This window comes from Bubalus bubalis, chromosome 13, assembly GCF_019923935.1.
Source record: "Bubalus bubalis isolate 160015118507 breed Murrah chromosome 13, NDDB_SH_1, whole genome shotgun sequence".
In the NCBI taxonomy this organism is placed as follows: Eukaryota; Metazoa; Chordata; class Mammalia; order Artiodactyla; family Bovidae; genus Bubalus; species Bubalus bubalis.
In genome coordinates this window covers 14,461,903-14,476,899 of record NC_059169.1, presented here as the reverse complement: position 1 = coordinate 14,476,899, position 14,997 = coordinate 14,461,903, and the positions used below count along the sequence as shown (strand labels likewise).

Below are 14,997 nucleotides of genomic sequence, written 5' to 3'. Positions count from 1 at the left end.
CACCATCCGGATGATGGAGGGCCTGGGTCTCTGAGGTAGAGGACCACTGTGTGCACAGGGAACAGGGAGGACGTGGTACTTTGGGAGAACCTGCACACATTCCCAGTGCAGGGGGGTGTGTGTCAGACAAACTGGCTGCAGAGCAAGGTGGGGAAGATCTCCTAACACCTTGTCTGTTCTGGTTTAGTGTCTTCTTCAAGACTCTGTCCTGGTCCCTGGTGAGGGCCTCAAGCTGAGTGCAGAAAGAACATCACCAGCAGACATGGATGCTGACAGGTCCAGGTCACAAGCCTCTCTGCCATCTTTCATATGGATCTTCTCTGCTACCTTCAATTTGCTTTTAACTTTGAGCAAGTCTCTAGACCCTACCTCTATCTGAGGCCCTGGTTCCTCACTCCTGACTGGGTCATTATTGAGGCTCTTCTCTGGTGGACACAAGGGGACACAAGGTCATTTTATGGCCCCTGCAGGAGTGGACTTGAGGCTATGCTATGGTTCCAACAGCAGCTCACACAGCCCAGTAAGGATCAGATCTGGGCTAAGAAAGAAGCAGTCTACTGGGGGAAGGCAGGGGGCTGGCAGCTCAGTGTGGGTGAGTGGAGGACAAGGCTACAGGAAGGGCTAAGGGACAGGGAAGGAGGCTGCCACCAGAGGGTACCATGGGAGGAGGAGGAGATCTCGGAAATACAAACAAGAAAAGATGGAAAGGAATGAGATATTGGAGAGTTAGGGCCAGGAAGACAAGACTGACGTCCCATACTTTGTATGAATAATCAGGTGTCACATATAGTGTCCCGAGTCAGGTTAAGGTGGAACCCCAGATCCCAGAGCCCATCAACCACCATGAGGAAGCTCAGAGCACAGGGGAAAAATTGCTGGTATACCCATGCCATGGTCAGTTTCCAAGAAAGATTCACCTACAAGTCACTGATCTAATCTGCATCCATTAGGAGCAAACAGTCCCCCAGACATAGTGATAAGGAAGCCAAGAACAGATGTGGTGCTAAATCTTTAGCTGGATTTAAAGAGGCGAATGGCTTAAACTAACCTTTTCTCTTGAGTAAATGGATGTTTCCAGGTTCCTCAATACCAGAGGACTGTCCAAGTTATATCTGAAGTTCACACTGAAAAAGGAAATCCTTCCGTCTGGGGGCCAGAATGGTGGTGGACGATACTCAAGTTCCCAGGGTGCTTCTTTCTCGAGGTCTGTATATTCAATTACCCTTTCTACTGATATCATCTGAAAGACATATGACATCACATGAGTTAGTATCAGAGGATCTAGTTTATAGGCGTTCAGAGATTGTAAATGAAACCTCCTGCTTTTATATGGTTCAGAATATCTCAGGTCTCAACATCCACAAAGGACAGAAGTAGGAGTCTGATGAGACCTTGGTGATTTGCAAACTTGCTCATCATCTTCAACACTTTACACACAACTACTTCCTTCAATTTTATATAAAAGCTAAAAAAATTAGAGAAATTAATGGTAAGATTTTATTGATCCACCTTTCACATCTAAATAAAAAAAAACAAAAAAACAAGAATTTTTTGAAAGAAAAGAACAACACTTATGGACATCAATCAGTATGTGTGGCTACAGAAGGGCCATGTGTTACAGATGTCCAGAACTGGACAGTCATCAAACATCATTTTAATAATTAGTCACTTTCTACTCTGTTAGAAGAAATAAATGGAGAAACTTCATTTTTATTGTTTTTCTCCCTTTAGGAGAAGGTACAAATATTCAAAAGTGTATAATTTACTTATTGACTAAGGCCTCTTCAGTTCATTTCAGTTCAGTCACTCAGTCGTGTCCGATTCTTTGCAACCCCATGAATTGCAGCACGCCAGGCCTCCCTGTCCATCACAAACTCGCCGAGTTCACTCAAACTCATGTCCATCGAGTCAGTGATGCCATCCAGCCATCTCATCCTCTGTCATCCCCTTCTCCTCCTGCCCCCAATCCCTCCCAGGATCAGAGTCTTTTCCAATGAGTCAACTCTTCGCATGAAGTGGCCAAAGTACTGGAGTTTCAGCTTTAGCATCAGGTCTTCCAAAGAACACCCAGGACTGATCTCCTTCAGAATGGACTGGTTGGATCTCCTTGCAGTCCAAGGGACTCTCAAGAGTCTTCTCCAACACCACAGTTCAAAAGGATCAATTCTTCAGCGCTCAGCTTTCTTCACAGTCCAACTCTCACATCCATATATGACCACTGGAAAAACCATAGCCTTGACTAGATGGACCTTTGTTGGCAAAATAATGTCTCTGCTTTTTAATATGCTATCTAGGTTGGTCATAACTTTCCTTTCAAGGACAAAGCATCTTTTAATTTCATGCCTGCAATCACCATCTGCAGTGATTTTGGAGCCCCCCAAAATAAAGTCTGACACTCTTTCCACTGTTTTCCCATCTATTTTCCATGAAGTGATGGGACCAGATGCCATGATCTTCATTTTCTGAATGTTGAGCTTTAAGCCAACTTTTTCACTCTCCTCTTTCACTTTCATCAAGAGGCTTTTTAGTTCCTCTTCACTTTCTGCCATAAGGGTGGTGTCATCTACATATCTGAGGTTATTGATATTTCTTCTGGCAATCATGATCCCAGCTTGTGCTTCTTCCAGCCCAGTGTTTCTCAAGATGTACTCTGCATATAATTTAAACAAGCAGGGTGACAATATACAGCCTTGATGTACTCTTTTTCCTATTTGGAACCAGTTTGTTGTTCCATGTCCAGTTCTAACTGTTGCTTCCTGACCTGCATATAGGTTTCTCAAGAGGCAGATCAGGTGGTCTGGTATTCCCATCTCTTTCAAAGTTTTCCACAGTTTATTGTGATCCACACAGTCAAAGGCTTAAACAACCATAACTCCACACCTTTGAGAGCACATTTGGGAGACACCCTATCCTACCAGAGAGAAGGGCTGCCAGCAAATTCAGGTGCTCAATACACACATGAATAAGTGAAAAAATGGAGGGGAGGGGTGGAGGAACATATTAATTAAATAAATTTTAAAATACTGGATTCTTTTCTTTTACCAAAAATAAGGAATTACCCATTAAGAAGCAAAGATAAACTAGCTGCTAAGAAACGAGCTTATGTTGTCTCCAGAATTTCAAAACCTCTCTCCTACAGAAACATTTATTGTATTTGAAGACAGTTTGTGATGAATATAAAACCCTCTGACATGACATACATATGTGGGAAAATATGTATATATTTTTATTAACTTTAAGCAAAAGGAAAGTGAAAGTGAAAGTCAGTCAGTCATGTTCTGCTCTTTGCAACCCTATGGATTGTAGCCTGCCAGACTTCTCTGCCCATGGGGATTCTCCAGGCAAGAATACTGGAGTGGGTAGCCATTTCCTTCTACAGGGAATCTTTCCAACCCAGGGATAAAATCTTTCTCTCTTGTGGCTCCTGCATTGCAGCCGGATTTTTCACCATCTGAGCCACCAGGGAAGCCCTTAAGCAAATGGAGGAGAACATTAAAAAAAAAACTTTGTAAGATAATGTAAAGAAAAAAAAAAGTTTTATTATTTTATGTAAGAACTGCTTTTATGCCATATAACACCAAGGAGACCTGAAAAGGCTAAGAACAGAAAAATAAACATCACCATGTTCTCAACTTCAGCACTTTGCCTGACGCACCACTGGAACATCCCCGTGAGTACGAGAGAGAGAGACAGGACCAGGCCAACCTGCCCGAGATCCAAGGCTAAATGAGGAAGAAGAGGAATAAAATTAGTCGACTTCTCAACCCCTCACACAGGTCCTTCTGTCACTTTACAAAGACGACTCCTTTATTTTTATGATTTTTATTGGAGTATATAGTTGATTTACAAAGTTGTATTAGTTTCAGGTGTACAATAAAGTGAATTAGCCAGACATATACATATAATCTGTTCTTTTTAAATTATTTTCCCAGATATGTCATTACATACAGTCCATACCCCATGGACTGTAGCCTACCAGGCTTCTCTGTCCATGGGACTTTCCAGGCAATACTAGAGTGGATTGCCATTTCCTACTCCAGGGGATCTTCCCAACCCAGGGATTGAACCCAGGCCTCCCGCATTGTAGACAGACACTTTACCATCCGAGCCACCAGGGAAGACAATATATGTCATTACAGAGTATTAAATAGAATCCCCTGTGCTATACAGTAGGTTCTTTTTAGTTATCTATTTTATTATATAGTAGTGAGAAGACTCCTTTATAATACTTAAATCATTTGCATGTAATGATAGTATCATTCATAATATTACTTCTGTTGTATGAGACAATAATACAGTAGGAAAAGAAAAAAAAAAAAAAAAAACGCTATGAGGGACTTCCCTGGTGGTCCAATAGCTAAGACTCCGAACTCTTAATGCAGGGGCTCAGGTTCAATCCCTGGTCAGGCAACTAGACTCCTCATGCCACAACTAAGAGTTCACATGCTGCAACTAAAGTCCTGCCTACTATAACTAAGACTGAAGGTCCCACATGCCCCAGCTAAGACCCAATACAGCCAAATAATTAAGTAATTTTTTTTAAATATGAATTTAGAAAGAACTAACAAAGCTGTGGTTGTTGTTAAGTCACTAAGTCATGCCTGACTCTGGTGACACCATAGACTGTAGCACTACAGGCTTCCCTGTCCTTTGTTATCTCCCAGAGTTTGCTCAAATTCATGTCCATTGAGTTCGTGATGCTATCTAACCATCTCATCCTCTGTCACCTCCTTCTCCTCCTGCCTTCAATCTTTCCCAGTACCCAAGGTCTTTTCTAATGAATCAGCTCTTCGAGTCAGGTGGCAAAAGTATTGGAGCTTCAGCTTCAGCATCAGTCTTTCCAGTGAATATTCAGGGTTGATTTCCTTTAAGATTTAATGATTTGATCTCCTTGCTGTCCAAGGGACTCTCAAGAGTCTTCTCCAACACTACAACTTGAAAGCATCAAGTCTTCAGCCCTCAGCCTTCTTAATGGCCCAAATTTTACATCCATTGACAACTCTTATATGACTACTGGAAAAAACATAACTTTCACTATATGGACATTTGTGGGCAAAGTGATGTCGCTGCTTTTTAATATTCTGTATAGATTTGTCATAGCTTTCCTTCCAAGAAGCAAACGTCTTTTCATTCATGGTTGCAGTCACAGTTTGCAGTGATTTTTGGAACCCAAGAAAAAAAAATCTGTCACTGCTTTAAATTTTTTCCCATCTATTTGCCATGAAGCGATGGGACTGGATGCCATGATCTTTGAATGCTGAGTTTTAAGCCAGCTTTTTCACTCTGCTCTTTCACTTTCATCAAGAGGCTGTTCAGTTTCTCTTCACTTTCTGCCATTAGAATGGCATCATCTGCATAACTGAGGTTATTGATATTTCTCCCAGCAATCTTGATTCCAGCTTGTGCTTCATCCGGCCTGGCATTTTGCATGATGTATTTTGCACATAAGTTAAATAAACATAGTGACAACATATAGCTTTGTCATACTCCTTTCCCAATTTTGAATTAGTTCATTGTTCTATGTCCAGTTCTGTTTCTTCTTTACATGCTTTCAAGTTCTCAGGAGACAGGTAAGATGGTCTGGTATTCCTATCTCTTTCAGAATTTTCCACAGTTTATTGTGATCCACAGAGTCAAAGCCTTTCAACATAGTCAATTAAGAAGATGTTTTTTCTGGAATCCCCTTGCTTTCTCTTTGATTCAAGGAATGTTGGCAATTTGATCTCTGGTTCCTCTGTCTTTTCTAAAACAAGCTTGTATAGTTGGAAGTTCCCAGTTCACATACTGTTGAAATCTTTGAAGGATTTTGAGTATAACTTTATTAGCATGTAAAATGAGTGCAATTGTGTGATAGTTTGAACATTCTTTGGCAGTGTCCTTCTTTGGGATTGGAATGAAAACAACTTTCAGTCCTGTGGCAATTGCTGAGTTTTTCAAATTTTCTGGCATACTATATGAACAGCATCATCTTTTAGGATTTGAAATAGCTAAGCTGGAATTCCATTACCTCCACTAACTTAGTTCATAGTGATGCTTCCTAAGTTCCACTTGACTTCACAATCCAGGAGATCTGGCTCAAGATGAGTGGCCACACCATCGTGGTTATTCAGGTCATTAAGATCTTTCTGGTACAGTTTTTTTGTGTATTCTTGCCACCTCTTCCTAATCTCTTCTGCTTCTCTTAGGTCCTTACCATTTTTGTCCTTTATCATTTAATCCCACCTGGAGTGAGATACACTTGACAGTATAATATAGTTGAGGATGTCATTGTTCAGATTTTTGTCCTTATGCTACAATTATCATTATGTAATTTCACTTTCTACATCCAATGTAGCTGCAGTTGAAATCACAAAAACAAGGCAATGGATTCTAAGAGCCAGTGCTTTTAAATCTAAAATATTACTCTCATTTTCCCATTATTAAAGACTGTAATTCAGGGCTATTTCTATGGAATAGTCAAAGATGGTGAATTCATGCCACACATTCCAGCAACTGTTCATCTGGGACCCACACAGCAGTGAGGATACTCTTTTTGCTATAGAGAATCTTTCTCAGACCCCCACAACCAAGGATTCCAGTAGCCCAAAAGCTAAAACCTAAAACCTAGTCTGTACAAAAAGCTTAATAGTAAACCTGGTTCTCTCCATCCAGCTATAGGACACTACCTAGGATGTTCAGAGGTCATCTTGCTACAGTTATGTAGATCTCAACCCATTCAAAGAAAGATAAAAAGATAAAAGATCTCAATGAAGACCTACTGTAAACAAACAAGCAAACTATTCAAAAGCAATCTACAGATTCAGTGCAATCTCTATCAAATTACCAATGGCATTTTTCACAGAATTAGAACAAAAATATCTACATTTTGTATAGAAATACAAAATACCATGAATAACCAATGTAATCTTGAGAAAAACAAAGAAGAAAAATGAAGCTAGCTGGAATCATGTCCCCTGTCTTCAGACTATACCACAAAGCTACAGTAATTGAAACAATATGCTACTGGCACCAAAAACATAAATATAGATCAATGGAACAGGACAAAAGTCCAGAGATAAACCCATGCACCTGTGTTACCTATGAGAAAGGAAGCAAGAATATACAATGGAGAAAGACAGTTTCTTTAATAATTGGTGCTGGGAAAACTGGACAGCTACATCTAAAAGAATAAAATCAGAACACTCCCTAAGACCATAAACAAAAGTAAACTCAAATACATTACAAACCTAAATGTAAGACCAGACACTAGAAAACTCTTAGATGAAAACATAGGGAGAACTCTCTCTGACATAAATTGCAACAAGCTTTTTAACCCACCTCCTAGAGCAATGAAAATACATAAAACACAAACAAATGGGACCCAATTAAGCTTAAAAACTTTTACACAGCAAAAAATAAAAATAAAGACAACCTGCAGAATGGGGGGAAATATTTGCAAATGAAGTGACTGATAAGGGATTACTCTCAAAAATATACAAACAGTTCATGCAAATCAATATCAAAAATAAATAAGTAAACAGCCCAATCAAAAAATGGGCAGAAGATTAAAACAGACATTCTCCAAAGAAGACATATAGATGGCCAAAAAGCACATGAAAAGATGGTCAACATCTCATTATTAGAGAAATGAATATCAAAACTACAGTAAAAAAAAAATTTTTTTTAAGTAAAAAACTACAGTGAGGTTTCACACCAGTCAGAATGACCATCATCAAAAAGTCTACAAACAATAAGTACTGAAGAGGATGTGGAGAAAAGGGAACCCTCCATGTAAACTGGTACAGCCACTATGGAGAACAATATGGAGGTTACTTTAAAAACTAAAAATAGACACACAAAAGGATGCCAGGATTCTTGGCCTCTGGAGGAGAAGAATTCAATCCAGGGCCAGAGATGAGGCTTGATCGCTCAGAGCTTTTGTGTAATAAAGTTTTATTAAAGTATAAAGGAGATAGAGAAAGCTTCTGAGATAGGCATCAGAAGGGGTCAGAAAGAGTACCCCCTTGCTAGTGTTAGCCATGGAGTTATATACTCTCTAATTAGTTATTACAGTGAATCAAAAGAATGTCTGGAGGTTATAAAGACCTCAATAGACCTACTCCCATAATTTGCACCTTAAGATAACAGGATTATCCAGAAGGGTTTTTTTTTTTCCAGAGACTGTCCTCAAGCAGGATACATTATTGTTATATAATCCTAAGGAATGTAGAGGGACAAAAAAAGTTTGTCCTTTCTTCCTCCTTAATAATTCCAGATCCCTCTCTCCTTGGGGACCCCTGGACTTACCAATCTGCCTAGGAATTGACTCTCTCACTACTAAGATCCAGCAATCTCACTCCAGGGCATATATCCAGAAAAAAACATAATTTATAAGGATACATGCACCCTAGTCTTCACTGCAGGACTATTTACAACAGCCAGGACATGGAAGCAACCTAAATGCCTGTCAACAGAGCAATGGACGAGGAAGATGTGGTACCATATATACAATGCAATGTTACTCAGCCATAAAATGGGCAAAATAATGCCATTTGCAGCACCATGGCTGGACCTAGAGATTTGCATACTGAGTGAAATAAGTCTGAGAAAAATAGAATATGATATTGCTTACATATGGAATAAAACAAAAGGCTACAAATGAACATATCTACAAAACAGAAGTAGAGTAACAGGTGTAGAAAATAAACTTATGTTTACCAGGGGATAAGGGAGGGGAGGGATAAATTGGAAGACTGGGACTGACACATACATACTACTATATATAAAATATCAAAATAGATAATTAATAAGAAACTACTGTAAAGTACAGTGAACTCTGTAATGATCTATATGGGAAAAGAATCTAAAAAAGAGTGGATATATGTATGTGTATAGCAGATTGACTTTGCTGTACATCCGAAACTAAGACAACAGTGTAAATGAACTATACCCCAATAAAACTTAAAATAAAAATTAAAGAATGGCCTGAGCGAGCCAAAGCAGGGGCCCAAGGCACCACAGGTGTGTTGCAGCAGGCATGTCATACCTGGTCTTTGCTCCTGAAGATTCCAAAAGTCAAAACCAGAAATTCTTTTCTAAAGGACTATTAATTTGAGGTATTAAAATGCAAATTACTAAAAAGAATACAGGCACCCCAATGTTCATGGGGTATGGAAAAAGAATCTTTAAAAAAGTGAATATATGTATAACAGATTCACTTGGCTATACACCTGAAGTCAACACATCATAAATCATTTTCCAATCAAAAAAATATTTTAAATTATCTCAATGAGGACTTACTGTAAATAAATAAGTAAAAATAAAAGAAAGAGAAGTTCTCATCAAGACACAAATGACTTCACATGGACACACTGTGGAGTCACATGCTGCAAACACTTTAATACAACTCATTAGAACCAAAGAGTATATATTAGACAAGATTACAACAGTTTAATAACTACAAACAAAGCTATCAAATGCAAACATACCCCAAATATTCACATGTGTACTTACATTCTACCAGAATCAGGGCCCCAAAGGCAACAACAGTAACAAAGATGGCACAGATGACATCCAGATACACAGCGAGCCATCGGGACGTCGTCAGAAGCAGGAACCAAGCCTCTGCATTTGTGAACCATAATAAGTGTAATACATAAACAGAAAAAAACATGTTAGCTGCTTCTCATGAGGGAGAGCATTTTCTCAGTTGAGCTACAGAAGATTTTACACAAGGTAGGACAGCAAAGTTACACACCTGTAACTTCAAAGGAAACAGAAGATTCCAGAAAACTAGGTTCAACACAAAACAACATATGAGACACAGAGGAATCAGTCCAGGAAGCATGCTTTGAAAACTTCAACCCACGAATTATCAAGAGAAATACCATCATAAGAAAGAAGTTGGAAAAACATCTCATTGGTGTGTTCCCTGTAGTGCTGGGCCTCAACATGAAGATCCTCCTCTCAAAGGGTCAGCTGTTCCCAGCTCTGACAGCAGAGAGCATAGCTCACACCATTTCCAACACCTTCTGCCCTCACTACAGGGCCTGCGGTGGTTATTCTTAGGAGTCAGCGTCCACATGACCATCAGCTAACAGGGTCTGTATGTGACTTTCAAATGCCATGTTATCTTCAAAATATATCAATGATTGCAAAGTTTGGCCAGGATTTTATATACTTAGAAGAAATTCTGAATTTTCTACCGAGATGGAAAACAACAAACAAACTCACTGATACAAAGCATAATCAAGTGGGTAGCAAATCAGGAACTTATTTTCCTCAACACTTCTGCTACCCTCAATCTATGCTCTCAAAAGACTTGGCAAAGCACACCCTGAGGGGGAAGAACAGCCACCACCTGGTTCTGAAAATAAAGTTTTATTGGAATACAGCCATTGACTAATGTATGTTCTTTGCCTGTCTTTGTGCTACAATGGCAAAGATGAGTAGTTACAATAGAGACAGCACACAAAGCCTACAATATTTTCTATCTGGACCTTTGGAAAAAAGAAAAGTTTACTGAATCCTGCCTTAAAGAGACAAACATCCACAGGGCACAGTGGTGGAAGGACAATGCAGGCCAGTCAGGGGAGAAAAGCAGGGCTGTGAGGGGGAAGAGGGGAGCACAGAGGGGATGCGGAGAGGAAGGGGTGGGGGAGGCAGGTGTGCAGAGGGCGACGTGGGCTGACACACAGAGAGGCGCTGGGCAGCCAGGCCACCTGAGACAGAGGTCAGGCCTCAGAAGGGAGCACATCCCATCCTTAGAAATCATCTCCAGAAACTTACAGACCTGAATGCAAATCCTGGTATGCATCAAACAGTTTCTGAAATTTCTGTTCAGCTTTGTATGCCCGGATGGTCCAGAGTCCCCGGAGAGAAGATGCTAAGTGGGAAAACACTGGGCTCCGAGCTGGGGGAGCAGAGACAGACACACATCAGAGAAAGACAGGGAGGCTGGATGCGAGGAAACCACTGCCTCCCGGGCTCTGAGGTCACACGTCCTACCAAAGGGAATCCTCCATGTGACCCTCAAACTCCTGCTCACACCACGCTTCACTTTAATGACCTGGGAATGAGAGATTCTCTTTGAAACTATCTTTGATCAAATTCAAAACCCCAGCTAGATTTAGATAAAGAAATTCTTTACTGGTTCTTTCATCAAGGTCCTCTCAATATTTCTCCCTCAATATTCTTCTGGCATCTTTCCAGGTGGAAATTGCTCACAATTTATTAAAAGTATAGTGAAGTATAGTTGATTTACAATAATCTGCTAGTTTCAGGTATGCAGTATAGTCATTCAGTTCTTTTCTCTGATTATATTCTATTATAGATTATTACAAGACACTGAATAAAATTCTCTGTGCTTTACACTTAATCCTTGTTACCTATTTGATGTATTAATAGTAGTGTGTCTATTAATCCCATATTTCTAATTTGCTCCTCACTCTTTCCCAATGCCCTTTGGTAACCACAAGTTTATTTTTTATGCCACTGAGTCTATTTCTAGTTTGTGTATAGATTCATTTGTATTATTTTTAGATTTCATGTATAAGTGATATCATATGTGTCTTTCTCTGATTTTCTTTACTAAGAATAATACTCTCTAGATCCATCCATGTTGCTGCAAATGGCAATATTTCATTTTTTTTCCATAGGTGAGTAATTATCGTTCACTAGTTTTTTAACCAGTAGCATTTTAAACTTTAATTCCTCATTAGAGTCCTCACCACACTGAATTTTGATGAGCTACCTGTGCATTGATTCCACCTTAGATGAGTAACCAAGGGCTGAGATAGAGTCAGTACATCCCCCACCCTGGACCTGAGCCAGACACAGGACAGGAATGAGATGAGTAAGAAGTGGACAGTCTGCCACCTCCCCCATCCTGGGACTCTCCCTGCACCTGCGCCAGGATTCTCTGTACGGGTCACGGAGCACCTGGTTCTGCACCGCCCTTGTGCCCACAGGACCTGGCAGATGAGGAGTCTTTGAATAGTCTTGACTTCTGCTCCAGGAACATGATGGATGTTTTTATATCTGCCTACTGGACACCTGTCCTGTTATTTGGAGGGCACTGTGGCCTGTGATACTCACATCACCCTTTTAGAATCTGACAGAGGCCTCAGCGTCCATCTTTTGAGTGACTTCATGTGGTTGGGGGCCTGATGTCACATGACTTCCCATTCATTTCCTGCCATCTTCTCTAAGAGCACACTGACCATGAGCACCAGGGTCAGGCTCTTGCCTGTCAGGGAACAGCTGGGCTGCAGGCTGCCAGGCAGGGAGGACCCTTACATTTCTCATTCCCCACCATGAATGAGGATGCAACTTGCTATTGCCAGGGGCACATGGTGAGCCTCTGACCTCTGTCTGGAATGAGTGATAACTTGAGCTGTATCAGGAAGAAATACTGACATCACTTTGTTATTTGTGTGGGTCCTAGAGAAGACCTGTTAGTACAACTAGGTTGTTTATGGGAAGTTAGTAATGCATCTTACATGAGGCTACAGAGATTTTATAAAATGATGGGGGAAAGAATCCAGGGGGAAACTCCAAACTGTTTTCAGGTCCTCACTCCTTAGTCCAGTATCTGAATGCCTGTCTGGTGACAGTTCAGTCAGTACAGACGTGCACCTGGGCACTGCACATTCGGAGGGGTTGAGGTAAAAACAAGTAAAGACACAGAACCTCTTCTTGTGTTTAGTGTTCCCAGTTCTATAAAGAAGGAAGGAACAGGGGCGGTCCTAAGATGGCAGAGGAATAGGATGGGGAGACCACTTTCTCCCCTACAAACTCATCAAAATATCATTTGAATGCTGTACAAATTCCACAAAACAACTTCTGAATGCTGGCGGAGGATGCCAGCCACCCAGAAAGGCAGCCCATTCTCTTTGAAAGGTGGTCACCTCTATCTCCTCCCTACCTCTTCTCTTCTCTGCCTAAATCTGTTGGATCTCTTTGGGTGTTCTAGGCTGTGGAGAACACTTAGGGAACTGATTACTGGTTAGATTGGTCTCTCTCCTTTTGACTCCCCCTCTTCTCCTCCCGGTCACCTCTATCTCCCTCCTCCTTCTTCTCTTCTCCATATAACTCTGTGAACCTCTCTGGGTGTCCCTCACTGTGGAGAATCTTTTCATCATTAACCTAGATGTTTTATCATTGGTGCTGTATGGATGGGAAAGTCTGTATGGATGGGATGTAAGAATATGACTGAAAGCCAGAGGCAGGAGGCTTAAATCCAAAACTTGAGAACACCAGAAAACTCATGGAATATTAATCAACAAGAGCTCATCCAAAAGCCTCCATACCGACACTGAAACCAAGCTCTACCCAAGAGCCAACAAATTTCAGAGCAAGACATACATACCAAGCTAATTCTCCAACAACATAGGAACATAACCCCAAGCATTAAAATACAGGTGGCCAAAAGTCACACCAAACCCATAAACACCTCAAAATTCACTACTGGACACTTCATTGCACTCCAGAGAGAAGAGATCCAGCTCCACCCACCAGAACACCGACGCAAGCTTCCCTAACCAGGAAACCTTGACAAGTTACTCGTCCAACCACACTCACAGGGAGGAACCCTCATAATAAAGAGGAACCACAAACTTCCAGCATACAGAAAGGCCACCCCAAACACAGCAATCTAAACAAAATGAAAAGGCAGAGAACTATTCAGCAGGTAAAGCAACATGATAAATGCCCACCAACCCAAACAAAAGAGGAGGAAATAGGGAATCTACCTAAAAATGAATTCAGAATAATGATCTGAATGATCAGTAAAAATGATCCAAAATCTTGAAAACAAAATGGAGTTACAGATAAATAGTCTGGAGACAAGCATTGAGAAGATGCAAGAAAATTTTAACAAGGACTTAAAAGAAATAAAAAAAGAGTCAATCAATAATGAATATGCAATAACTGAGACAAAAGCACTCTGGAGGGAACCAACAGTAGAATAACTGAGGCATAAAATAGGATAAGTGATGTGGAAGATAGAATGGTAGAAACAAATGAAGCAGAGAGGGAAAAAGAAAAAAGTATTAAAAGAAATGAGGACAATCTCAGAGACCTCTGGAACAATGTTAAATGCCCCAACATTCGAATCATAGGAGTCCCAAAAGAAGAAGATAAAAAGGAAGGCCATGAAAAAATACTTTAGGAGATAACAGCTGAAAAATTCCCTAAAATGGTGAGGGAAATAGCCACCAAAGTTCAAGAAAACTAGAGAGTCCCAAACAGGATAAACCCAAGACAAAACACCCCAAGACACATATTAATCAAATTAACAAACATCGAACACAAAGAACAAATATTAAAAATATCAAGGGAAAAGCAACACATAACACACAAGGGGATTTCCATAAGAATAACAGCTGATCTTTCAATAGAAACTCCTCAGGCCAGAAGGGAATGGCCGGACATACTTAAAGTGATGAAAGAGAAACACCTACAACCCAGATTACTATACCCAGAAAGGATCTCATTCAAATATGAAGGAGAAATCAAAAGCTTTACAGACACTCAAAAGCTGAGAGAATTTAGCACCACCAAAACCAGCTCTTCAACAAATGCTAAAGGATCTTCTCTAGACAGAAAACACAGAAAAAGCTTATAAACTCAAACCCAAAACAACAAAGTAAATGGCAATGGGATCATACTTATCAATAATTACCTTAAATGTAAATGGGTTGAATGCCCCAACCAAAAGACAAAGTCTGGCTAAATGGATACAAAAACAAGACCCCTATATATGCTGTCTACAAGAGACCCACCTCAAAACAAGGGACACATACTGACTGAAAGTGAAGGGCTAGAAAAAAATATTTCATGCAAATGGGGACCAAAAGAGAGCAGGAGTAGCCATACTCACATCAGATAAAATAGACTTTGAAATAAAGGATGTGAAAAGAGACAAATAAGGACTTTCTCAAGTGCACACGGAACCCTCTTCAGGATAGATCACATCCTGGGCCATAAATCTAGCCTTGGTAAATTCAAAAAAATTGA

The 14,997-nt window shown here is 40.3% G+C and overlaps 1 protein-coding gene across 1 annotated transcript in view; it reads right to left on the bottom strand.

Moving 5' to 3' along the window:
• The window catches only part of LOC102415544 (ATP-binding cassette sub-family C member 4), a 224,710-nt gene that overhangs the window by 41,206 nt on the left and 168,507 nt on the right, over window positions 1-14,997 (bottom strand). Inside the window, exons 21-24 of the mRNA XM_045162438.1 lie at window positions 10,772-10,891; window positions 9,493-9,603; window positions 3,622-3,722; window positions 1,049-1,240 (exon numbers count right to left, since the gene is read on the bottom strand). Coding sequence (XP_045018373.1) covers window positions 1,049-1,240; window positions 3,622-3,722; window positions 9,493-9,603; window positions 10,772-10,891 — 524 coding nt within the window. The remainder of the gene's footprint in view (window positions 1-1,048; window positions 1,241-3,621; window positions 3,723-9,492; window positions 9,604-10,771; window positions 10,892-14,997) is intronic.